The 25966-nt window shown below is 43.0% G+C and overlaps 3 protein-coding genes across 3 annotated transcripts in view; 1 reads left to right on the top strand and 2 right to left on the bottom strand.

Moving 5' to 3' along the window:
- The window catches only part of map3k22 (mitogen-activated protein kinase kinase kinase 22), a 41668-nt gene extending 35789 nt beyond the window's left edge, over positions 1–5879 (bottom strand). Inside the window, exon 1 of the mRNA XM_080514957.1 lies at positions 5407–5879. The gene's annotated coding sequence lies outside the window, so the exon portion shown is untranslated. The remainder of the gene's footprint in view (positions 1–5406) is intronic.
- A 3469-nt stretch (positions 5880–9348) lies between these two features.
- On the bottom strand, positions 9349–19856 carry dlec1 (DLEC1 cilia and flagella associated protein; the record flags this gene model as incomplete). The annotated part of the gene is made up of 37 exons (XM_080514807.1): positions 9349–9472; positions 9553–9661; positions 9805–9949; positions 10027–10188; positions 10283–10480; positions 10612–10699; positions 10859–10953; positions 11074–11196; positions 11286–11423; positions 11641–11792; positions 11988–12058; positions 12151–12266; positions 12368–12519; positions 12615–12682; positions 12769–12951; positions 13065–13186; positions 13329–13445; positions 13648–13798; positions 13927–14057; positions 14167–14328; positions 14422–14552; positions 14680–14776; positions 14903–15065; positions 15221–15297; positions 15382–15574; positions 15980–16142; positions 16247–16337; positions 16468–16560; positions 16655–16791; positions 16887–17060; positions 17298–17385; positions 17499–17583; positions 17935–18152; positions 18485–18561; positions 19319–19475; positions 19557–19700; positions 19776–19856. 37 exons carry the CDS (start codon positions 19854–19856, stop codon positions 9349–9351), a joined length of 4776 nt encoding a protein of 1591 aa, XP_080370933.1.
- A 2201-nt stretch (positions 19857–22057) lies between these two features.
- The window catches only part of plcd1a (phospholipase C, delta 1a), a 14777-nt gene continuing 10868 nt past the window's right edge, over positions 22058–25966 (top strand). The window contains exon 1 of the mRNA XM_080514954.1: positions 22058–22190. Coding sequence (XP_080371080.1) covers positions 22160–22190 — 31 coding nt within the window. The 5' untranslated portion in view covers positions 22058–22159. The remainder of the gene's footprint in view (positions 22191–25966) is intronic.

Genomic DNA, 25966 nt, shown 5'->3' with positions numbered 1-25966 from the left:
ATCAGAGACATCTGTTATAAGTTGACTCGTCCTGCGGGCAAGTTTAAAAGAGCATGAGGTTTCCATCTTTGAGCATATTGCACATTTTATGAAACAGGATTGTCTTTTTGCCTTCTTGCTGAGAACAAACTGGGAAATTGGATTTTATGCTGCACAGTACAAATAAAGCGCATTAATCGAAGCCAACAGTTTTCCTGGAGCGAAAAAAAAAAGAAAAAAAAAGAAATTTAAAACAATGAACAGCAACACGTTAGTTGCGTTGTAACGCGATGTTTGTTGCCTCATAAAACATAGGGTGATTGCGCACATCGCTGTATCCAAAACCAAATAAAAGTGCAACCTCGACTGCTAATGAGATCACAAATAATGCACCACAGGCCTGATATAAATCCCTCAAGACTGGCTGAGTCACAACTCGGGCAGGAAGTGATGGGTGATTAGTGAGCCTGGCCTCTTCAGGAGACTTACTCTTTTTAAAAGGTCATTCGCGGGGGTGTCCTGTCCGCTGAACGCCTGCCAGCACTGTGCTGCGGCCACCCGGCATGAATAAGGAGGTTTATGCCTGTAGATTCTGGGAAGTAAGACAATACTGTGTGTCCTCGCGCTCCCTAAGCCCGCCGAGGATTTCTTAACACAGGGACGCGCTTGAGGACTTGGACATCAGTCCACGAGGGGCCTTTGCTCTTGTTTATCACAACCTTGGCTTCCCACCACAGGAGTTGCACTTCAACAGGACACACGGCTTAATCACCGTATTCCTACTGCACACCCATAGGAGGTTATTGTCATCTGGACCGAAATCTAGGCTTCATTTCTTATAAAAGATTGTCACTCAAATTAAATTGGTGCTTAACATCATCACTTTGGTGTAAACACGTCAAGTTACAAACACTGAGCTACAGGCGTTAATGACCTTTTGATCGGAGCTGCTAATGTTACAAAATACAACTTTTTGTTTTCAAATATGTAGAAAAAATTATAAATTCTTCAAACTTGTTTTTTTTTTATTGAATGAGCCTGAAAGTTCACAGAATCACATGTTAAATCATCAATGCGTTTTGTATTCGGAGTGAGCAGAGTCCAACAATCCAACGCTCAAATCAATACCATCCATTCGTCCATCCACAGGAGCGAAGGAGCCAAACAAACAACCAGTTAACACTTCAGAATCAAAAATTAGACTAAAATGCATGTTTTGGACGATGAGGAAAAACCCACTGACACATAAGGCGAACAAGCAGATCATGGCCAATCCTGACTGCAACTGCTATGAAATGAGATTACTCGCCAATACTGAACAAGAAGTGAATCTGCACATGGAGCTGCCTGCGTAGCTCCAGTCACACATGATGCTTTTAAAAACCGAGTTAGAATTTAGCTCAGAGCATTTTTTGCATGACGAGCGATCATCACTTGAACTTTAACCACTGCTTTCATCATTTCTGTTTAAGACCTACTGTATGCAAGTAGAAAGGAGACAGCAATATCAACAGTTCAGGTTAATAGAATCAAAATCCAAAACAACCACGGAGCTGGATGCATCGTCTCACACGGCACCACGAAGACTCCAGTGTGAGAGAGACTGACGGCTCAAAGCCAAGTGAATATTTCAACAACGATCATCCACTGAACAACAAATGCTAAAAATAGCCAAATAAAATAGTAAACCTCCTGCTTTCCACGATGCAGCGACTCGATAGATCACTGTGACCAGACCCAACACCCCAGAGGAATCTGCACAATCTGTAAAGTAAGCTGTCTTTTCCATTATGAGGTGACATGCTATTACAAGCACATTCATTCATTGTGTTTCTCCACCCAAATGCAGCCATGCAGAGACTCCAACTCGGAGACCCATTTCACCAGACTATGTCAAACAGCCGGTTCAGGAGGAGGCAAGACAGTATTTCTTCTGGGCCACCAAGCTATTTATCCGTGAAAAAATATCTTGTATCTTGCATACAATGACGCTGTGTGACCGTGACAATGAAGAATCAAGTGTCTCCACTTTGTCAATGTCACCCAACTTCATTAAATTTATATTACAACTCCAATTCCATAAAGCTGGGACAATGTGTAAAATGCTCATAAAAAACAAACAAAAAAACAGGAAGCAAACATTTGCAACAATATGAATTCCTTTCACGTAATTTGGCTTGCTAGTTAATATAACTCGCAAAATGCCGTTCCAGCTGATTTTAATACTCAAAATTTTATGTCGTCATCAAATTCAAAATGAGGCAATATTGTTTGATTTTTAAAATCTTATTTGCCATGTTCCAGTGAAAGGAGTTTCTGAGTTTTAATTTGCAACCTATAAAAGGTTCGGCTCCCTTGGCGGCCTTAAAGCCGCACACGAATGTGCAGCGGTCGACACGGAGCCTGCCGATGCCTGATGCCTGACCCGTCCGACTTTACACGACTGTGTACACACATTTGTTTTTCCGCGCGATTGTATGACCTCGTCTGGGCTGCATGTTGTCCATCCGGCCGTCTCTGCAGCCTCAGGCTCAATTGCTGCCGATGGCATTGTCCTTGCAGTCAGACGTGCCGTGCAGACAAAGCTCAATCAGGACAACTTCCTCTGAGTTTCTGGAGCGGCGGGGGCTGGACCTCGCAGCAACTTTCGCAGATAAAGAAAAGTGTCCCAGGCTGACTTTGGAAAGCAGTCAGACCCTTTGACTCTGCTCATGTTTAGTTCTGGATGGGGGCTGAATGGGAATTTTTTAGTCATTCGTGCAATTTGCCACCTCCCTCACGACAAAGTGATGCCTCCTTTTCACTCTGCTGGAGTTTAAAAAGTGACACTTTCCTCAGACACGTGAACCAGTCGAGCAGCCCCGCGCATAGGCCACAGTATCGGTAGTTAAAGCTTTACGTCATCTTGGGTGTGCCACAACAAACTTTGCACACACCTGTATTTGTGCAGGGGTCAATTTGTCTTCTTGGCACATGAACTGCTGACATGAGGCGTTTCCGAACAGAAATCTTGAGTTTAATTCGCAGATATTTCATGCAAGGATGTTTTGCTGGATCCCCCCAAAAAAGAGAATCAATCAGAGTGAAGTCCATAACAAACTCAAGCTGTTTCTTTGACTGTTTCTCTTCAGTTTGAGGCCGTACACTCTTGTAAAAGACATATTTTCTCGGAGTATTTGTCAGCTTGTAGCTACTTTGACCAGGTTTCTAATCTCTGCCGTTGAAAGGTATATTACTACATCTGTCACGCTTATCAGTTGAATTGACCGGTACTTCATTTTAGCAGATACAGTTCTTTGCTATCGGGGGAGGAGAAAAAAAGAAAAAAAAAAAGCTCAATTTTCTATTTCATCTCATCACACGAAACAATCTTTGTCTCTCCATGTCAGTCTCTCAGCAAAGCCTCGCAGGCTTTCAAAAGTCTACAAGTAACTTTACTCTTGACAATGTACCATAAAAACCAGATGGATGATAGAGGGCTGCAGAGATGATTGTCCCTCTCACTGATTCTCCAATCCTCCCGTCCAAAGTGATGAATGGGGTCATGGAACCTCTGTTAATGTAGGTCCAGAGTTTATCAAAGTGGATCCAAACAATCTCCTTCATGTCGTAGTGATGGATCCTACTTATGCAAACTTTTAATATATTTTTGATCTCAGCGTTGTGCCCCAAAATCTGCTCGACTCCCTGGGTTTTGCACAAAGCAATCAATACCATTTTTTTCTGCTAAGATGCTGCCTGATGGAGTGAGTGTGTCTTTCAAACCCCAAACTATCAGTCCGTATAGTAGACTTTCAGAATCGATACAGTAATTTACATCCATCTTCTTCTTCTACGCCACATCGTCCCTCGCAGGGTCGGAGGGCGGCGGAGCTGATCCCAGCCGACAGCGATCTGAAGGCCCGGGACAGGCCACCAGTCCATCACAGGGAGAGATCACACACCTACAAGCACACAGGAGGAAACCAGAGCCCGCCGACAAAACTAATGCGTACACGGGCAGAAAATGCAAATTCCTCACAAAAATCTCACACATCCCTCCCCCCCCCGTTTGTCTTTGACTCAAACAGACCGTCAGCGCAACACGACCATCCTGTCCATAAGATTCAATATAAGCACTGACCGCCTGCCTTCTGGGAAGCAGGGGTCTGGCACGCGGTCAGACTTCTGTGAGTTCAGCATCTGACGACTTCACGGCTCCTCGCCGAGCGAGACAAGGTCACGCTCGCTCTCATCAAGACGCTTGGTTAATGAGCCGCGAAAAAAGACGGGCATGACGTTGCCCCGAGAGTTCACAGGTAGATGTTACAAAGAGCTCCGAGAGAGTAATGAAACCCACACGAGTGACGTCTTCAGCACACAAGACGTCCCATTTGGGACTCCTTTCAGGAAAAACACATACTGAAGAAATGTTGTCAGGACATGCACTGAAAATATCAACAAACCTGAATATCAGTTTCTCACCAAGTCAACGTATGAAAAACAAAGTTTTTATTCAAAAGTTAGATGAAAATACAACTGCTGTGGGATCCCATTCCTGTTTTCAGGCCAGCAGATTATTTAGCGAAAGGCACACCAACCATATCTGTGGGCGGTTTCCACATGACAGGTTGACTCTTGCTTTAAGGCTATTTCTGAGCTCCAGGGGCATGCCATACTGCTGATAGACTCATCTATCAGCTCGCTGTTCAGGCTGTCTGCTGAGGGCCTTTCAGGCTGATTTGATCTGATAAAGAGGTGGGGCCCATTAAAATCCAATTGGGCATCTGAGGAATACGAGTTTAGCACTGGAAGGAGCTCGCGTGCAACCTCAGGTTGTCAAATCTGGTGAACAGTCAAAGACAAGAAGTAGGCAGGGAGACATTGGGAGGACAAATTAAACATGTTCAGGACTTTTCAGGACGAGTACTTAAGGAGGTCTTGTTTTCATAAAAACACTAGTGCAAGTAACCGTAGTGAATCACAGAGGTCTGGAGGGCTGACAGCTGAGAGAGAGAAAGGCACAGACCATGAATAAGTGCTCAGGCACAATGTGACAATGATTTTCCAGAGAGAGCCATCATCTCCAGACACAAAAAATAAGTAATTGAATAATGAAAATTTAAACAAAAAACATTCCTATAATCCAATGTTAATTTTGTCCTTGCAATAAATCATCCCCACTTAGAAAAACAACGTGATATTTGACTTCACAACACTGAAAACCTTTGGAGCTTCAGAAAGAAACAGTTGGAACTTGCACAGAGTAAATATACAGCACATGCTGTCGTTTATTTACCTGTGCACCAAGCATGGACATATCAATATCTGCTATTCTGCTTTACTGTTGTGGCATTCAGAACCAGAGATAACGGCATACAAAAGCAGTGAACCACAGGAACTGGCCCCAAACAAATAGAGGAAGAAAACAGGCGCTCGGACTCTTACCTTGTTATCTAAGTGTGTCCATGTTCTTGCAACAGCTGCGGGATTGATGAAGACGAACTGTTTGGATTATTAAGAACCACCGATAATCGACAAAAAAGAGTGGAAAAATACCAACATATGCAGGAGGGGGGGGCTGGAAATGTCCCCAAAAAACAGTGAGCTGCTGATCCGGAAACTGCGCTCTGGGATCTGAAGCGCAGAAATCACATGTACGAGGCGCACTGTGGCAGAAAGCTGCTCTCCTCTCTGAGGCGCATAGATCCAGAGCTGCGGAGGAGAAATACAACTGCAACGGCCGCAGTGTTTCCGAGGAAAGTTTTTTTTTTCTTTTTTTTTTTTCTTACTTCTTTTTTTTTTTTTCTTTTAATTCGCCCTGCGCTCCGCTTGTCTCCACACACACACATACACACACACATACGCACACATACACACACACTACAGAGAGGATCTGAGTTGTTCCCCGGAGCTGCGCCTCTGATGTCAGCAACAACGTGAGCTCCAGGAAGTGGTGACGCGCTCCGGTGGTGCGTCTCCAAGGCAGCGGCGGCGTCACCGCGCGTGCTCTGCCGCCGCCGCGTGGACACCTGGAGGAAGTGCGCGTGACCTGCAACGGGACCCTCCATCTCCACCGGCATTAAAAAAAAAAACACCAACACAACTGTAGCTGCAGGGCCGCGCACACACACATCAGAGGTGGATAAAGGAGCGGATATGCGCCTCCTGTTAAGCAATTGATCATGTTTGCATCAGAAAATATCAGATCCTTCGTGTCATCTTTACCTCAGGGCACCTCGGGGCAATTAGGTCGTATGTTTTTGGTCTGCAAGAGGAATCCGAAGTAACTGATCCCACTAACTATACCTTATCAATGCCCTGTGGAAATTCCAAATTCTTTATTCCTATTTCTACGGTGCTGAGTTGCGGCCACATCACGGCGCCTCAGGGAGCTGATGAGGCTCTAGGGTCTTGCCCTGGGAGCCCCAGTGTGGATCGAGCCTCCAAACATCCCCCTCTCGAACCTCGAGGCCACGACTGCCCTAAATCTCCATGCAGAAAGGTCCAGTCAGTATTCAAACTCACAACCTGCCCACTGTGAGGAGACTGACTGTGGCCCAGCTGGAACCGCTGGGCCACAGTCAGTCTCCTTCAGTCTATTCTTTCCTCCTTGAAAACCTGCAGAATCCATTCACACATTTGATTTGACCTCTTTATCCAACTCATGGGGCCCAGGGCAGATCCCAGCCACCTGGGCAAAGTCAAGTTAATATGCTGTATGCATACACTGTTTGTGTTTTTAGACTGAGGGAAGAAACAGGACGACCTGAAGAAAACCACTCAGAGAACATCCAAACATTCACACAGATTTGACCTCGGATCACCATTTAGCATCAAATGCATGTTTTTGGACTGTGAGAGGACACTAAAGTATCTGGAGAAAATGGAAAAAAAAAACATGAGGAAAACATAAAAGTGGCCATGTATCCCTGGACAACACAGGAACTCACAATGCTAACCTTACTTTTCTGATGTAAAAGTCAGCTGTAAATTCTTTCAGGATAATTTTACAAAAGACAACGTTTTTAGCCAAATGCACCGATTTTCTTCCTCCTCCACGTCGTTAGGAAACTTCTTTTCTGTTGTTCCACTCATATTTTGTTGACATCAAGGTTTTCTTTGTGTACATATTTTGCTTCTTCTTTTTTTTTTTTTGTCAGTGAGAGAAGCCGTATTGTCTGTGGTGGTGAACACCAACACATCGCACAGCGTTGTGTACTCCTCATTAGTGCAGCCACAGTTTTTCTAACTGCTCCCTCTTGATCCCAGTGGGTTTCTGGTTCCAGTCTCCAGTTAACTGAGCTCCTCTCAGTTACAGGAGCGGTTGGAAATATCAGCTGAAAATGCTCAAGCTCAGTAATGACCCCATCTCTTCCAAAAAAAAAAAAAAAAAGACCATTTTTAAACAAATCTCTTCCCTCGTTGTCTCTGCAGTATTCATTAGTGGCAGCAGGTGCTCCAGCATGGTAATATATGGATGACTGAGACTCCGCTCATCATTTCACTGGTTTTGCATGACAAGCATGTCGTGTTCACTCAAACAAGTGAGCTGATGAGGTCCACACTAATGGATAGTGACAATCATCATCATTCATATTTGCCACAAACAGGCAAGTGAATATGTGACGGCACGTCGTCCATTCTGCTGAACACTTGCATTGTGCACCCAAGAAAAGATGCTACGTGTGTATTCAAATTGTTTATTATGGAGAGAAAAGAAAAAGCCCTGGGTAGTCAGCCCTCTCCTTAACAGCACATTAGCTGTGACGACTGGAATAAGGGTGCACTGCTGACCTTGGCCATAGCGTCACTCTTTGAATTCGCTCCGCACAGCACTGTTTTATTGTGATCAGACATGCCCTTGCTCTGTGCAAGACTGCTTGAGTGCAATGAATATCAATTGGATATTTGCATCTCTCTGTGGATTTGCAGTGCTTGTAGTTGTCTGTACAGTTAAACTCTGTAGTAGATGAACGCTACATGCAGCTGCTACAAACACGAACAGGCTGTGCATGTGTGTTTGTGTGTGTGTTTGTGTGTGTGTGTTGGCATTTTTTTTTTTTTTTTGTAGCATCCCCTCAGAGAATTTCACAGTTACCAAGAGACTTAGCATCTCACAAGACATGCAAATTCAGTTTTATGTAAAGATGCTCCATTTACTTATTGTGTAAATCAACAGCACATATTTTTTTTCTTCTTCCACATTTTAAGTATTAATCAAAATGACATATTTTTCTGCAGATATATATATATATATATAAAGCTGACATTACTGTATCAATGTGCATATTCACAGTGAGTATAATCCTGATGTCCCAGTTCCCTATTACAGCTAAATTGTGCCATAGCCACCTCTCGCTAGGCGAGGCGTACCGTTTAGTTACAGGTGTGTCATTGAGCCTTTTGTTTTTCGCTCCTGCCTCGAGGGCCAGTGTGCAGTTCTGGGAGCCCTGCTTATGTTGTCACTATTGAACCAGCCTTCCTTGTTCCCAGAAGCACTTGTACAAGTCAGTCAGATGGTGTATAGAAAAGTATGTCTGAATGAAGGTACTTTTGTTTCTCGCTGATTTTTATTTTAGCCTCACACTTCGCTTAAAAGGCCTTCAGGAAAAATCCATGCATCCGTCAGTGGTGAGCTGCAGCTGATATTGAATTGTTGTAAATCAATGAGGCCTTCAGGAGAGCATCACAGAACACGCTAAAAATACCACAAAAGGGGTGTTTTGGTTATCAGATCAGACTTTACAGTGAATCATGGATTTTTCCTTACGTGTACAACAAACTAATATCTGATTCTCAGCAGAGAGTATCATCAGAGGATTCATTGCTTGGACACATCCTCTCATCGGCCTGTCAGGAGATGACTCTGTCCAGTGGAAACAAAGAAATACGTTTCTTGTTTAATTGTGCAGATAAACTGCGTGGGCCTTAGAATAATAGTTGCTTGTTAAGATTTCAATCTTTCTGTGCTTTTTGTTTTGGTGATTTCCTGCTCTGAAAATTGTCTCCAAAGCATATTGCATGATATGCACGTTCCCTGACAGTGAAAAGGGGAGTGACTGCAGACTTTAAGTTGCAGTGTGGTAGAATTGATGACTTGCCACTGTGATTACAAAAGGTAACTGACATTGTGGTTTTCAAGATCGACTATAAAACAACATTATAAACAATACATTAATGTAGTATAAATGTAGGGATTGAAGTTTCTCCATTTTCATTGTATTGTGTGTCAATCTAATATACAGAAACCCTTCCATCCATTCCTCCAACCATCCAGATCATCAAAGTATAGTATGTGAAATAAAAGACCAGATAAGTTCTTTTTGATAATTATTGCAATGAAGAAAAAATAAAAATAAAACAACAGATCTAATTTCTACTATAATGTTATAAAGACATAAATTCAGTCCTGTACACTTCATCAAGAGATCCGGTTCCCTTGAGCTGCAGCGTCAGCGTCTTCACCAGAGGAGACTGTACAACTACCAAGGTCCTGAACTCCCTGTCCTCACTGAAACACAGTTTGTGATGAATTTACTAATAACACCAACAATATCAATATCAATAAATAATAGATTGCGGGTGGTCTACCTGGGAGTGAAGCTGATCTGAAGACGTTGGCTGACACAAAGCTCTTTGGACTTGAGCAACCCAAAGTCTGGAGTCACGTGAAACACAATAGAATCCTCTCCCTGCAGTTCTGCAAACGGTAAAACACACAGTTCATTTACACAAGCATATACATCATGAGTAACATAGCAGGATGTTCTTCAGGCAACCTCATCAACAGATATATTTGCGAAGTAACTATTACTAAGAGTTGTGAAAATAAAGTGTCCTCACCTGACTTCCAGTAGGCATGAGCACCGGTGCAGCAGAGGTCTACGAGTCTGGTTTGTGTGTGTCCCACAAAGCAGAGCCCAAAGTCGATATTGTCACAAGACAAATGCAGTGTGGATAGATCCAGCCAGGCACAAAGCGGCACTGTCTGCACAGAGGGAAAGGACTTTGTGAGACTGCTCACGTTGCCATGATTATACACTCATCTATGCATTCAATGCAGACCTGAAGGGTGTTGTTGCTGTAGTGGATCCGGAGGTTTTGTTGAAACTTCAGCTTCCTGTGCCCACTTGCACTGTGGATGAGCATTACCTGAGGAGGCACTTCCTCATCTCTCTGGTCCGCGTGGTCCAGCAGAGGCAGAGAACAGTGGAAGGCCACTGTCACCTAGTAGGAAAGAGCAACACCCACATCACTGGCTTCATATCAAAACTTAATGTGCTGCTGAATACGCTGAAAACACAACTTCCCCTCATGTTACCCGCATGTCGTGTTGAGGCTGAAGCACCAGGGACTGTTTATCACCAAGCGGAGGGTTGCTGGAGGTGCTGGTCCTGGCTCGCGGTTGCAGCTGAAGCACTGAAAAAGGAGATTGAGTCCCCAGTCGGAAGTGAAGCGGCATCTCTGAAGAGCTTTTGAGCTGAAAGCTTCGTGTGATGTCAAATTCCTCCACAACGAGCTGCAGATAAAAACAGAAAGAAAATTACTGACTTCTCAGAAACACCATACACCCCTGGGATTAAAACCTCCAGCATGCACTTTAGTACGTCAGGGCTCTGTTGATTAGTGTTGTTGAATTGTCGGACCAACCTCCTTGTCTGATCCTGCCCTCAGTAAATCACCAGCCGTGGCGTGAAACTCCAGCACCCCGTCGTCCTCCTCCATCTGCACCAGCAGCCTGCAGCAACAGGATATCAAGATGGAGATATGCAACTTAATCAGACCACCTCTGAGCTCTTTTTGCCCAACCTCAGCTTATTTTAATTTAGGAAACATAAATTGAGTTGGATGCATGAGGGGTATGGGAGACATAAATAGTGTGAGTGTAATTGCTTACGCTGCAGGTTTAACGGCTGCTAGTAGATCCATCTTGACAGGCTCTAAATCTAAACCCTGAGACCTTTTAACTTTGCCCGGGATGCAGGCAGCCATCTTTCACACACATAAAAACACACACACAAAAAAAAAAAAGGAATTTCAATATCATTGAAGTCATCATGTATTTGCCATAGCCAGCAATCATAATTGAAACATATGTTTTAAGCATCCTACCTCATGGTCTAGGCTTATAAATCCGAGAGCAATGCCTGCACATCTGGTCTCACTCGCAGACCCGGAAAGAGTCAAAGGGGTAAAAGACACATGGATCACTCCACTGCTCTTTGCTGGAATCACCTTGAAAGGTACACACAAATAAATACATCATCATCAAGAGATGCAAGAGTCAAAGCAGAAATCGTTTGGTGTAAATATACTCGGCATACTATTTGTTGTGGTGTGATGCAGTAGGGGTAATCTGAGAGTTTGCCCATGTGAGGCCTGATATGGACAGAGATGAGTTTTTCTTCAGGGGTTGAAGGATCAAGATAAGCTTCCTCTTCCTCTTCGTCCTCCTCCTGATCCTGAAATCAATACAGGTAATATTTTAACCATTGAAACAATAAAAGAAGCATTAATCTGCATTCACTCAATTGCTTTTTAATCATACAGATTTCCCCAAGTCCAAGAAATACATAAAAGTTTATGTGTGTTCAATATACTGACTGTTGTGCTTTGGGGAGAAGAAGATCTGGTTTCCTCAGAACCAGAGTCATGAATCTTTTTCCATTCAGAATGAACGTTTTCAGGAGGGAGCCCCAAAGCACCCCTCAGCATTTCATTGCCATCAGCAGCTTTAAGTGGGAAAGCATCTCCATATGGCTCCACCACGACGTCCACCAGTTTACAGTCATTCGTATCTCTGTTGTATGTCTCCCAGTCCATACGGACGTCTGCCACAACGCACAGATTTAATAAAAGATTACTGAGAGCTAATTATTTCATGTCATTTTGTGTCATCACTTGTCATGTAGCTGATGTCATCCATAAATGTTACACTTGGGCCATAATAAGACAGTTTATGGGTGTAAATGCATGGTTCGACCAATTTCCCTCCATTCCCAAACATTTTTAATGACTCTGCTTACCAATCATGGTGGGATTGTTGATTCGAAGGGAACGGGACACGGTGTCACCTCCAGATATGTGGGTGCAGAATCTAATGACGCAGAGAGAAATGTGAAGTCCGTGCACTTGATGAAAAGTTTAACAGTAGGCTATTAAATTGGACAAATGGAGCGTGATACAGACTGTATGTTTGGTCCCCGGTGCTGGTCATCAGTTCGGGGGCCTGTCATCTGGAAATAGATTGGACAGCCTGTGACTGTCATCTGCATAGGAATGAGCGTCGCGTCGAGTTCCCCCACCTGCAGCGTAAAAGGACAGCGAAATGATCTCAATTAAAAACAAAGCCTAATTCTGAATAGCTCTTGCCTCATATTAACTGTTATATATAATTATAATATACTTTGCAGATGAGCTGATCTCTGTATTCCCCCCAAAAGTCAGTGTAGGCTGTCACGTCCACAGTCTGGGTTTCAAAGGGTTTGAGCATTCCCCTGTCTGGCTGTACAAGGAAAGCTGCACCTTTTCCATCAGCCAGCAGGCGACTTACAAACTCTAAGAACAGACACAAAACACAGAATTACACCAAATCACAGTTTTTCGCTCAACCCCGCACAGCGACAAAAAAACTGTTGAAAGTAAAAGCATACCTTCATAAGCTTTTTCTTCTACTTTCTTTGCTTGAACAGAATGAAGCGGATTCTTGACATAATCAAATCTGGAATTAAGATGTAGACCAATGTTACATTTCAGTTCGAGTTCAGTTTTTATTTGGTGCCTTGTTCAGGTCTATGAGTTTCTCACCTTCTCCCGGACTGGTAAGTTTGAGCTGAGACGCAGCCGGTGAAGTACTCTGCCGATACGGTAAAAGTGGCGGCGATGGCGGTTTGGTTGGTTATCAGTAACTGCTTGCTAACAACTTTCTTTTGAATTACATCACCAAAGTCCAGCACCAGTGGGGAAAGGCTCTGATTATCCTGAGAGGGTCTGACAGAAAAGCAAGACTGTGAGGAGCAATGCCTCTTACTCAGCAGCTGTGGTAAACTGATAATGTAGTTATGGCTTTTTTTCTAATACAAATTTTGCATCAAAGTTCCTACCCAGAACTTGGCAAAGAGTATGACACATGGAGTGTCTTAGGTTTAGGAGCCACAACGGCAACAACAAGGGGAGAGTCCATCCCCTGGACCTCACAGAGTGCAGCCACATCAGTTAGTTCCAGCTACAAAAAACACAAAAGGGGAAAAAGCATCAGATACCAAAACGATTAGTCTGTGTTAATGGAGTAGGTGTGAAACGTTTGTCAATTTGCTGAGCTTGAGGTGTATGAGAAAAGCTTTGTTAAAGGCATATACTGTCCTCACATCTGTTTGGGTAGTGAAGTGAACTGTGATCTGCATGCTGGCATTAGGTCCCAGAGTTCCAGAGGAGGGGTCAAAAGAGGCTGTGCACATTGAAGCTTGTTGACCCTGGAGCTGGGTCTGAGGGGCAGAATGGCAAACTGATATCATCACTTACAAAAATGTGCCAAAATTCCAGATAAAAGAGGAAAGCAACTATAATTTCCCCCTGATAATATGCATCCAAAAAACTGAAAAGAGAACATGTAGGTTAAAATATTTAGTGTAAACTTATTATTTCTCACACACAGAGATGCTAGAGCTGAACTGTAATGCAGCATACCCTCCAACTGAAGTGTGACGGCAGCAGGGTCTGGTTGAAGAGTGTGACGATGCCCTCGGCAGGGACGTCGGCGTAAAGTTCAGAGAGGACCAGCTTGCTGCTTTGCAAACTCACCTGGGGAGACTGGACAACCGCTCGCACGGACAGGTGACTTTAAGGAGTAAACAGAGTAAACAGGTTACTGTGACTCAGTAACATCATGAACGCAGGCTTGGGAGTACTTATGTATCAAATAATGAATCTTTAAAGGAAGTAAACTGTTTGACTTCATATCCTTACCATCCAGTTCCATTCTCCACAATCAGCTCAAGCTCTGTCTCCAACTGTAGGCAGGTCTGTGGCTTGAAGACGACATTCACACAGCAAGAGGCGAAGGGGGGCAACACACCTCTGGAAGGCTCCAGTGAGAACTAAACACCAATAAAGGAGTCAGTCACACTGTCGAGATATAAACGGTAAACACGCTCCACCCACGAACAAAAGCTTACTTCATGTGAGGAAGGTATTTGTTTACTGTACCTGTGAGTCTGGATGGCTGTGGTGAATATAACGCCTCTCTTTCAGTTCCCAGAAGGCCTCTAGCTGCGTTGGATTGCTTAGAAGAAGAGTCGTCTGAGTCTGATCCCCAAGCTTCACCAGTCCAAAGTCCACAGTGGCGACACTGACCGTTACCGTGGGACCCTATTCAAAATCAGAGGTGACTTAGAACCATACAGTTGACAAAAAACAGCAAGAGAAAAGTCTCATTTGAATTGTAATATGGTTTGATCTTACTTTAAAGGAGACTTTCACAGTCAAAGTGACGGGCTCGTGTTGGTGCTGTATGCGGCAAACCAAACTGGTCACAACCCTCTCTGGTTTCACTCCAGTCACAAAAAGATCCAAATCAAAACACTCGTTCTCCTCTGGACAATCAATCCAAAATAACAAATCACAAGACGGGAAGAAAAACAAATAAATCAATATGTAATACCCAATGTAAATATCAATGAACGTTTCCTTTGAGTTAATCACATTTCATTTGTGACGCACCTATTTTGCCAGTAGATGGCTCTACTTCCATTAAGTGGCTGTCGCTGTTCAACTTCTCCCATTGAAACGTGATGGAGGTTTTGCTGTGGTTCCACATCTGATGCACAGATGGCAACACAAGCACAGTTTCAGAACTGTCACATTGTGACACAGTTATTTAATTAAAGATCTGATAGTCAGTCGTCAATAACATGGAGGAGATAAAAAAAGCCACTTGGATAACCTTAAAATTCCTTCGCGTGGTTGTACAAATGAAAACCTCTCCAGGAATCACCACAGTGTATGGCTCCAGCAGGATCTGGAACGGCTCGGTTGACCCCTTGACCTCTATCTCCATGACGATGACATTCCTGAGCTTTGAGCCGGCCTGCACGGGCTGAAGGACACTGCACTTCCCACACACACACACAGTTTTGCACGTATTAGCTGAAGCTATGTCTACCACTGTAAAGAGTGAATGTGATAATATGATGTTTTGAACAGTCGTGTATATCAACAGTGGCAGCACATGTTTACACTTTTGTCTGTGTAGAAACTTTACCTGCTCTCATTGGGTTCTGGCGGCAGCTGAGGCACATCCCTCAGGACCAAATGACAGACGCTGTGATATTCCTTCAACTTAAAAAGCATACATATACCCAATAAGAAAAGTCAGCTTTTTAACCTTAAGACACTTCTGTCATTTATGTGTGAGTCTCATACTTCTTTTGGACAGAAAGTGAAAAGAAACTCTTGGTCCTGACAGGGAGTCAGAGTGCCTGCAGAAGGACTGACATGGAAAACATCATCTGTGGCCTGGTGGAACTGGATATGGGACAAATCAGGGGATTCCCCTGGAAGCAGAGGGTCCAAATTGGGTTTCATGACTTGCCAGAAGAACGGCAGCTCCAAGTGGCTTCAACCCAAAGACAGAAAAAGAAGAAGGGGGGGGGGGGGAAACAAAATCAGACGTAATGTCTGCACGCATGGCCACGCATTTGTCTGCACGCTGGCCACGCATTTGATTAAAGATATTTACAGAGTTGTGTAAAATACATAACGACACCGAATTGAAAACAAAGCAGCAACCTTGAAAGTTGGCACTTCATTTCATGTTCTCAGTTACTGCCAAATTACAAACTGAGTGCCACTGCTCCAGTTACAGATTCATCTACCAGAACACTCAGCTCTGCTGTGGCCAGAAGGTCAAAACACAAGAAACTACTGAGGTTTGTGCTTTAATAATTTTAATAAATATAACGAAAGAATATTTCACAATTCTATATGGCATCATGAAGGTTTATGAAGATGTGACGCTCACACATTGTTTCTGATGACAATCTTCTTCCGTTGCACAGAGTGGGGGTTGCTGGGATTAAAACGGACAAAGTGATCCGCGGTGCGGTCGTGCGTCTCTCCGTGCTCGGGGGGCTCCTGCTGCCCAGATACAGACACAAACTCAATGGCAATCAGTTGACCCTCGCCTGGAAAAATAAGCACATGTAATATGACAATCACACGAAAGATAGTTTGGGAGGTTTTTTGTAAAAGAAAAAATTTTTGGTTTTTTAATCTCGTAAAAATTTACCTTCGATAGAAACGTCTTGCACCTGGCAGTTGTCACAAACTATAGTAAAAACCTGACAGCTCTTCTCCGCAGCACTGGGAAAGAAAACCACCTGCGAAACATTTGAAACAAAGATATTTAAGGTCATTGCATTCGTACTTAGTGAGGCAATAAGAAGCAAACCCTGGTGATCCAACTTGGGAGGTGTATTAAAAACAAAAACAAACCCATAACGGACTCACCTCCACAGTAATTGCCTCTCCTGGCTGCAGTTTAAAAAAGGAAGGACTGATTGCAAAAGGTGGCTGCTCTGAAAAGTACGTTTTGGCCACAGGCTATAAAAAGAAATCAAAGTGTGGCATGTTAATCACAGGATTGATTCGTCTTACTCAAAAGGGTAGTGTTTATACAGTTTGTGTAGATGTTTACCCTCAGGTTAGAAGTTGGCCACTGGTTCTTGGGAATGACGCAAAAGGTCCCCCCGCTAAGACCAACATTTTGGCAGAAGAACTCAACAAACTTAACTCCTCCAACCAGACAGGAGCCGCAGTCCAAAACTGTTGGTACTGCAAAACAATGACAGGAAGTCAATGCAGGATGAACGACTGTATGCCAATATGTGGAAGATCAACCTGACCTGATACATTATGATGCGTCTTACAGGTGAGTACAGGGGGAGGCCTCCCGGCCTCGACGGGCACCACAAACAGCTGCTCGCCCTGAGTCTCCACCACTAAGTAGTCTCTGTAGTCTGCCAGGGAGTCCGGGGCAAAGCGCAGCGTGTACTTGCAACTCATTCCTGGGGCAACAACGCCACCCTCACCGGGGAATCGTCCTGCCGAAAAGTATCGGAGTGACAAGGTCTCCCTCCACGAGAAGGGTTTAACCCGGCCAGATGCTGTTATTATTTGACTTGAGGAATCGCTGCCAAGTGCCAAGAAACTGCATTCCTCAGATGTCTGACTGTATCGGTACAAACCGTCTGGCATTTCTGGTTTTCATAACTCGTGGTTTCCTCAAACCATATGACATGTCTTGCACTTTAATCAAGTCAGACTTAAAATGAGCTCACCCAGTCCTATGGAGAAGTAAGGAGTGGTGGGAGGAAGGACGCGCACATGGCGGCTTGATGAAGTCAAGTTTTTCAGCTCCAGAGTCGTCTGACATAAGAAAGGACACAACACATACTGAATATATATATATATATATTTTCTATTTAAACTAAAAGATATTATACATGTTTTGATTGAGTTAATGAAAAACCAAAACACACCTCATAGACCTTTCCAATGCTGTATTCAGTGAAAACCACCACTGGAGGTTGTGCTTGGAAAACAGGGACAGGATCATCAGTGGAACTTTGAGAGAGGAGGAACACAAACGTAACAACAAATGAGCATCTGTTGACAATAAAATGGAGCTCAGGGATGTGATGCACTACGTGGTAGTTAGTTGTGGGCAACAAGGAGAATGAGAGTCAGCCTGTCTTTTTTTTTTATTGCACACCAGGATGTGTGTTGTTTCACTTTCAGTCATCCTATCTGTGTTTGCCTCTCAGAGGTGTGTGGAGGCACATTTGAGGTGTCGAACACACTACTGGCTACAAAGCCAACCGTCAACCCGGGGATATGATCATTATTAACCACTACTCCAACATGCAGCCCAGAGTAATGATAATGAAAAAAAAAACAAAAATGAAATAAGTCAACAGATGTTGGTACCTTTTTCCATTGTTGGCTTTCTTCACTGTGTTTCGTGGCTGGATGAGGGACGTGCCGCCCCGCTGTGCATTCGGCGGAAGGAAGCGCGGATTCCGGAGGTAGCCGTGTCGCTCGTTGAGCTTCTGAAGTCTGTCTCGCCCCTCTGCCCGATCCTCTGCACTTGGCTCGCCCTTCCACTTTGGTCTGACTTTGGTCTGACTTGTCCCCTGGGTGATGCACAACAATAAATCAGCATGATTTTCATAAAGATAATGCACTGACGTCATTCGATCTGTCGTTCAGGATTGCCAGATCAATAGAATTCCTTTCAGTGATGCTCTTTCTTTGTCAAGCTTTGTTTCCTCCCTAACTGAGCCATTTCTTCTGTTGCTTTGCAGTGCCTTTACCTCGCTGCTGTTAATCTCCAACAAGCTTCCACAAACACCTTATACATCACCTCCTTGGATGTTTTCTTCTTTTTTAGTGTATCTGAGCTGGATTCAAAAGTCAAGCTGCGATCTTCCATTTCAAAACCAGTCTTTTGTGGGCCAGGAGTCACGGCGTGACCACCATCCTCAGGCTCCCTGGAGACGCGCATGTTGTAGGCAATGGTTCTTTTGGTAAGATCGACTTTTACTGACAAGGAACAAGACAAGTGAAATGTTGAGTCACGGCACAATGGCCATTAATAATTTAAAGACGAGTATCAAAGGGGGTCAGGCACCTGCTGTCGGGGCTTGCGCTTGTGCTTGTGGTTTTTGTGTGGTTAAGTAGTCCTGAGGGGCGATCAGGCTGCTCCTTATGAGAAGGTCTTGATCCACACAGCGGGGAAAGACCGATTTGACTGGAAACCAGAGACAAGCGATTGGATCAAAATAAAACGTCACGACATCTCTATCAAGTTTGAGGAAAATCTGTAAACATTCAAAAGCAGATCGGGCCTATGTACAACTCACAGGCGAGCTCTGCCACTGCACATTTACAGAAGTTAAAAGCAAAAATGTGTTCCCAAATGGTTGCTTCTTTAATTAGATATATTAATTATGAGCAAATCGTGTTCCACTTATGACTCCACACTCCACTCTTGATATGACCCATTGCTGCACATGGTAGATGTGGGTGGCTTTTACTGGTTGATTCATTCGTCAACATTCGTGACCTTTTTATTTGTCTGCAATCTGTTGACTGTCCTCACAAAATTGTGATTAACTGATAATACATTTGAAGATGTGTGCATCCAACACAGCTAATGATATGGGAGAGGCCAGAGGCGCATGGAGGTGACGGATAGTGACAAATAGAATATTCTCACTATTCTTACTGGTATAAATAGCATTGCATACACCGCTTAATGCACTCTAACTTTTGGATGCACTGATGATTTCTACCTCACCTGTAAGTAAGCCCTGATCATCAAAATCATCTTCCATCCCCTCTCTCATCCTCTCATAGGCCAGGTTTTCTTTGGCTGCAGCTCGAGCTCTGGCCTGAATGATGTGATTCTCCAGCATGTCTGCTTCCCGAACACACTGTTCGTACTCAGTATGAGCCTGCAATGTGGGGGGAAAAAACAATCAGTCATGTACACTTGTACCGTCATCTTACTGTGAATTGTGTTGTAGTTTGGCCACCTGCTGGAGCTCCTCGAGGAATCTCTCATGGTAGCTGCTGCGTCCAGTGTTCGTCTTGACGAGGTTGGACAAAGTGTCTTTTATTCCGATAATGTCATTTGTGTAAATGTCTTTGAAAATGCTCGCCAGCAAGTGAGAAATATCCTGCGAATCAAAATAAAGATTGCATGTATAACTCGATGTGCTCTGACATCGATCAGAGGAGATTGTGAAGTTTACCTGGGACGTTTGGGACGAGGGTCTGTCACTGTTCACCGGCGGCTCACAGCGTCCGTGGCTCGGCCCCGGTTTCTCCGTCATGGCTGATATACAGCGGCTGCAGTGGAAGAAAGCTTGACGAATCAAACCTTTGAAACGGATTAAACTTTAGAGATCCATCTGCATCAAAAGGCGTAAAAAATAACGTTTATAGATCGGCAAGTCAGATAACGCTCCGAGGAAGGCTGCAGATGCAGCTGAAACAAGTCAGCAAAACTTTTCCTCCATTTATCTGTCGTTGAAATTAATTATTTTTTTATTAATATATGTATTTAGAAGGCAAAGTTAACACAATTCAAGCATTGGTAGAGAGCTTGAAACGGAGCTCCGGCGTCCATTGTGTTTGTTTACAGGCAGTTGCTTGACGACAGAGAAGGACCCTTTCCACCAATAGAAATACAGTAATAGAAAAATACCGTAAATAGAAAATGTAATTGAATTACTGCGTGGGATTGTCGAAAAACGAACTTGTTACAGTTTTGAACTTAACTAAAAAAAGATCACTGTCAACTTATACTTGCCTTTACAGCCCCAACATGCTCTATTTCAACATTTTATATATTTTGTTTAATTTTGGCCTTAATTTTTACTCTCATTGAGTTCAGATTTATAAACGTGTGTTTTAAATTGGATTTTTTTTTTTACAAAACAGATCAAAATCAGAAACCCTCCATCGAGTCTGTCTTATTGAGAAACATTGTCCTATAAGTAATTGATAGCAATCGATAGCAAATTAATCTAAACGTCTATGTGTCATTAATAAATGCATTACAATGTAAAAATTACTTCCTAAAAATACGAGGTAAAAACAGGTTCAAACTGTAGAAGTATGTTTGCAAAGAGGAGTGTGTGTTCACAACTTGTCAATGCACTCGAAAGACCCAGCTATATAAATGTGTGCAAATACAATATAAAACATGGAATTATGCCCGTTTATAATATAGTTTGTTTGTCATGTGACCCATTCATCACTAGAGATACAGTTTTTATTTCAGCATAGGTCAGCTTATGAGACCAGATGTAACACGTTCACCAAACAGTCTCCCCTGCATATATGTCATATGAGGTGCGGCACCGTTGTGGTTTCGTCTCTGAAAGGCCAGCTGGTTGTTCTTGTACAGTAGGGAAATGCAAATACGTACAGATTGTGTCATGTAAAACATTGCACAGCCCTGACCAGTGTGACCACAGTATTTGTTTTGTGACCATTATGCAAAAACAACATATTTGCTTTGAATCAGTTCATGTGAGTCTGAGTGGGATTCTCACGCAGGCAATTGTTGAGCATGCTTTGTAGTTCCTCATGTTTTGCTGGGCTCAGCATTTTGCTCACAAGACTTCCCCGGGCACAAGAGTTCATAGGACAGACCTCGCTGGCAGACTCTGATAACAGAGGCACAAAGAGGGATCTGTCACACCCCTCGTTTATTACATACAATGAACAACACTGTGGACATCTGTACAAGTAGGCTGATGCAGACTTCTAAGTCAAAGTGAGTTCTCATGTTAGTGATCCAGGAAAATACCAGAACAATTTTACAACTGAACTCATGTTGTAAAGGGTAATGTCTGTATGTTTTCTGAATAAAGAAAAACTTTGCAATTCTGAAGTCTTAAAAGACTGTGTGCTTGTATTTGTAATTTCCGGTGGTGATGATGATGGTGATGATGATGATGATGATGATGATGATGATGATGATGATGATGATGATGGTTGTTGTTGTTGTTGTTGTTGTTGTTATTGTTGTTGTTATTGTTATTATTATTGTTGTTGTTGTTGTTGTTATTTTTATAGCCACACCAGTGGTGTGAAGTCAGGACAATCATCTCACAGTATAAGACACCATATGAAGGTGAGAGGCGAGCACTCACACAATGAATGACAGGTCTGTACCAGACTTGGGGGCAACATCCAGCACAAATCAAATCAAACTCTCAGCACCACATTTACGCACGAACAAATGAAGTCTGGTGTATATTTTAGGCTCATTGCAACATACCCTTAAGGTTTACACTAGATCTCGCCTGCGAGTGTTTATTTTTAGGATGGCAGAATTCCTTCGAAAGGTGTATCCGAATGACAGTCACAAGAGCAGGCACAGAGGTGTACTTGTCAGACCGGTGTTGGAGTGGGTGTGGACTCGGAGCGCACGAGTCCGGTGGGTGAGCAGTCACTGCGCACTGTGTGCGGGTCGGACCGGAGGGAGGAGGCGGGTGGGACTTTTTTTCTTTCCACTCAAGTGGATAAATCAACAAATCTTATGTTTAGGATAAATCCCTTCGTTTAGCTCATAGAAGTTTGAGAAGAGGGGGGAGACTGAAGCACAGCGCCTGGTGGAATCAGGATGGAGGCGAATCCCATAGCTGGGAAACATGGTGAGTGACTGCATACAGATTTGACCTGTACCACAAAGCCTGGCATATCTCCATATGGGGAATATGCCTTATTAAGACTTTTAGTTGTGTTTTTGTGTAAAATATGAGTAAATATTTTTTTTTCAGCCTGATAACACAGATCACAGACAGAACAAATCAGCTGACAAGCTTTTAAAGATGGTAAAGTGTGATGACGCAAGCTGCGAGTATTATGTGGTTTGATTTTGCAGTTTTAGTTTTATGTTCAACGTCATAGGAAAAGCGTGCGTTGGTGTTTTTTCAGGGTTGGGTTCTGGTTATGTTTGGTATTTGACATTTGCCATGTTTTGTTCCCCTCAGCAGATTAATTTTGTTTACATATTCTCACGTGTCATTATATTTCTTCAACCTCAACTTATATAATGATAATCAGTAATTTCAGAAAAAACTCCAATACTTTTATAATCAACTCGAGCAGAAACCTGAATAACATAATGATGTCCAACTAAAAGAAATTAAAGCACGCCCGTTCTTCTGCTTCCTCCTGCAGGTGGCGCTACTTCACAACATTTAGTTTTACGCTTGTCGAATGAGTTTTTATTTATTTATGCTGTCCATGTGAGAATATGTGAAATCGGGCATGTGTTTAGCAACAAGAAGCTTGTACAGAGGAGCCAAAACACATCAGAAATCGCCACTTACAACAACAGTGGGACAAAGTTAGAGATTCATTCTGAATTATTATTAAAGCTGGTATGTCTTTAACGTTTAAAAATGCTGGAAGGACGGTGGTCAAATCTATTAGGAATGCAAGGAATAAAGGCGCACCGAGTCACTTTGAAAAACAATACAATAGAATGACCCAACACAATAGAATGAGTAACATCAATAAAGGTCTGAAACTATAAGATCAGTACACATTACGTTCCACTCTTAGCACAGAAGGTCCTCTCCAGAGGGACTATAACAGAGCAATAGATGAGTTTAGACCCGCCCCACGAGAGGGGAAACTGTACGTGGTGCTCGTTTGTCTTCCACACTGGGCAGAGATTAAACACTGTGTACATGTAATTCTGTTTTGAAAACAAAAACAAACAAAAAGAAGCGAGGCTGAAATGTCTTGTTTACATAAACCCCCTAAAAGGACTAAATCTGAGGAGCTGGCTTTTCAGGAACACATGAAAAAAGTAGCGCAGGAGAATGGAAAACGCCTGGGTGAGTCTTCCAAGAGGTGCACATATTGTGAGAGGGGTGTTTTGCAAACATATACGGGCACGCGCGCACACACGCAGACAGTGTTTGGATAACTTCGCTTATGGGGGAGTCGTTAATCTCCACAACACATGTAGCCATGATACATGATGAATTGTCTGTCTGATGGTGCGTCTTTGCGCACTGGAGGCTTTGGATGCTTCCTCGTCCCCCGGAGCAGTGAATACTTTTCTGCCACGCTGACAAAGAAAAGGGGCAACTGCAGTACATGGGGTGATGAGAAAGTGTTAAAACTCGAAAGGGAAGACACAATTATGTCACTGAATGCAGTGGCAAACACAGGATGTTGTTCAAACCTATTAAAAAAAAACCTTGATGGATTGAGAGGAAGTGGTTAACATGTCTATGTTGTCTTTCATTTTTTTTCTCCTTGCATGGCCTGATGATTCATTCAAGTGCAGCACACATTTTCCAGCTGTAAAATGTGTATTATCCATGGCGAAGTCACACAGTCACAAGATTGAAGACTCGACCTGTTCACACGTGAATTCAATACAATACAGAAGAGAGCATATGCTCATTTAGTTGCAATTCATTTATGAGATTATACAGGAAAAAAAATCATATCCCATGCAATATTTCAACCACCTCCAATATTATTCCTCTTACCACCGTTGTAATATCATATAACACGGCTATCTGTTCACAATAGCCTATGAGCCTATGAGCACAATTACCAGATGTTTACAGATATGTAAAACTTCTACTTATATACAACTCTTGCTATGTTGCTTAAAATGTTGCTGCAAATCTCAAGTAAAGGTACTCAAGTGAAGTACTTACAGTTACTTTTTACATAATAACATTAATACATTGTCTCAAACAATCATTCTATCAACTGTACCTGCATTCAGTGTTTAAAGCATATTTGTCAAGCAAACAGGAAAGTACTCTGTTGAAGAAATGACATGATGGCACTTCGTTTTGTGATCAAATGTAAATAAAGCTGCAATTTTGTCTGCGTTGAAAGAACAATTTAAATGGGTGCATGAATGCTGGTAAAAAGGTAGATTACACACTGTCAATTGTACTCGGGTAAATTGACTTCAGTATATATTTTAATACTTAAGTGTTCTTCACATACATTTAAGTGATCTGTCATATTATCTCTCTTCTCTCTCCCTATGTCTCTCTCTCTCTCTCTCTCTCTCTCACACACACACACACGCAAAGAAATCGACTAAAAGATCAAAATTTCTAAAAGAAACATTGAAAAAAGTATGTCAAAAATGTCAAACTGAACTAGCAGCATGTTGAAGTTCATTGTGTCACACAAAGTGCAAATATTCCAGCAAAATGTCAACATTATGCAGTTAAATGGCAGCAGATAGGAAAGACTTTCATCTGCACTCAGTCCTGCACTTCTGAATTATGAATCCAATGTATGACATTCTCACTGATTTAACTGATCGGCCAAAACATTATGACCACCGATGAAGTCAATCACTGATCATGTCTTCATCATGGCATCTGTAAGTAGTGATATATTAAAGAGACCATGAATATCTTGTCCTCATACTGATTTTAGGCACAAAGATGAGGTCAGATGATCTCCAAAACTGCACGTCTGGCGTGCTCTTAGAGTGCACTGGCCAGTACTTATTGATTGATTGGAGCAGCTGTGGCTGTCTCTCGATCAGAAAGTTGCAGGTTTGATTCCCTATCTGCATGTGTGAATAGGTGAATGTGATTAGCATTGTAAAGCGCTTTGGGAACTGCTCAATCGGTGTAAAAATGCTATATTTATGTGAAATCCATTTAACATTTGATGCACATGCACGTCCATACACTGGCTCATCTGGTCTGATTCAGCAGACGAGATGAAATAACTTGCTGCAGAAGTGAATGTTGGTTTCTGAAAAATTGCCTGAATACACAGTTTGTTGTTCACGGAGATTAAAAGGTTGGTGGATATAATGTTATGGCTGACAGGCATAATTATTGACTTCATTTCACTTTGAAAATGTCAACCCCCCGGTGCCCCCAAGGGCATTTGTTGAACATTTTTGGCCTCTTCCTGCCCTGGCTTGCCTCACGGAGTATATGCACTTTACTGAGCGATCACTACTTCTTTGCTGCTTTGCACCTGAAGAATGACTATTTCAGCTGCAACAATTTAAGAAGTGCCATTAAAAAAATACATGTGTATCATTTCTTAGCGCGAAGCTGGCGGGTGACTAAAACCACAAGGCTCTTTCTTTGCAGTAAAGTAGATTACAAGTCAAACAAGCGAAGGCTGCCACTTCACACCAACAGAGTTAAGCCGCCCGGCAGAAAGCCTGACTGAGCAGAGGCGGTGTTGAAGCTCATCGGCTCCGCCGGCCCATCCTCCTCCTCCTCCTCTCGGCCTGCGGAGTGGCCAGAGATTCATAAACAGCTTCTTTGAGCCTGCGTTGAAATCTGAGGGAAATATGTTTGTAATGTTGTGATCCTTCCCACGATCCCGACGCACTCCCAAGCGGGTTGGAGTTCGATAAGCAACCTCGAATGCTCTCGTGCTGGAGGAGGGTGTACTTGTTTTCATT

Source organism: Blennius ocellaris, assembly GCF_963422515.1.
Source record: "Blennius ocellaris genome assembly, chromosome: 19".
Classification (NCBI taxonomy): Eukaryota; Metazoa; Chordata; class Actinopteri; order Blenniiformes; family Blenniidae; genus Blennius; species Blennius ocellaris.
This window is presented reverse-complemented; position numbering and strand designations above follow the sequence as displayed.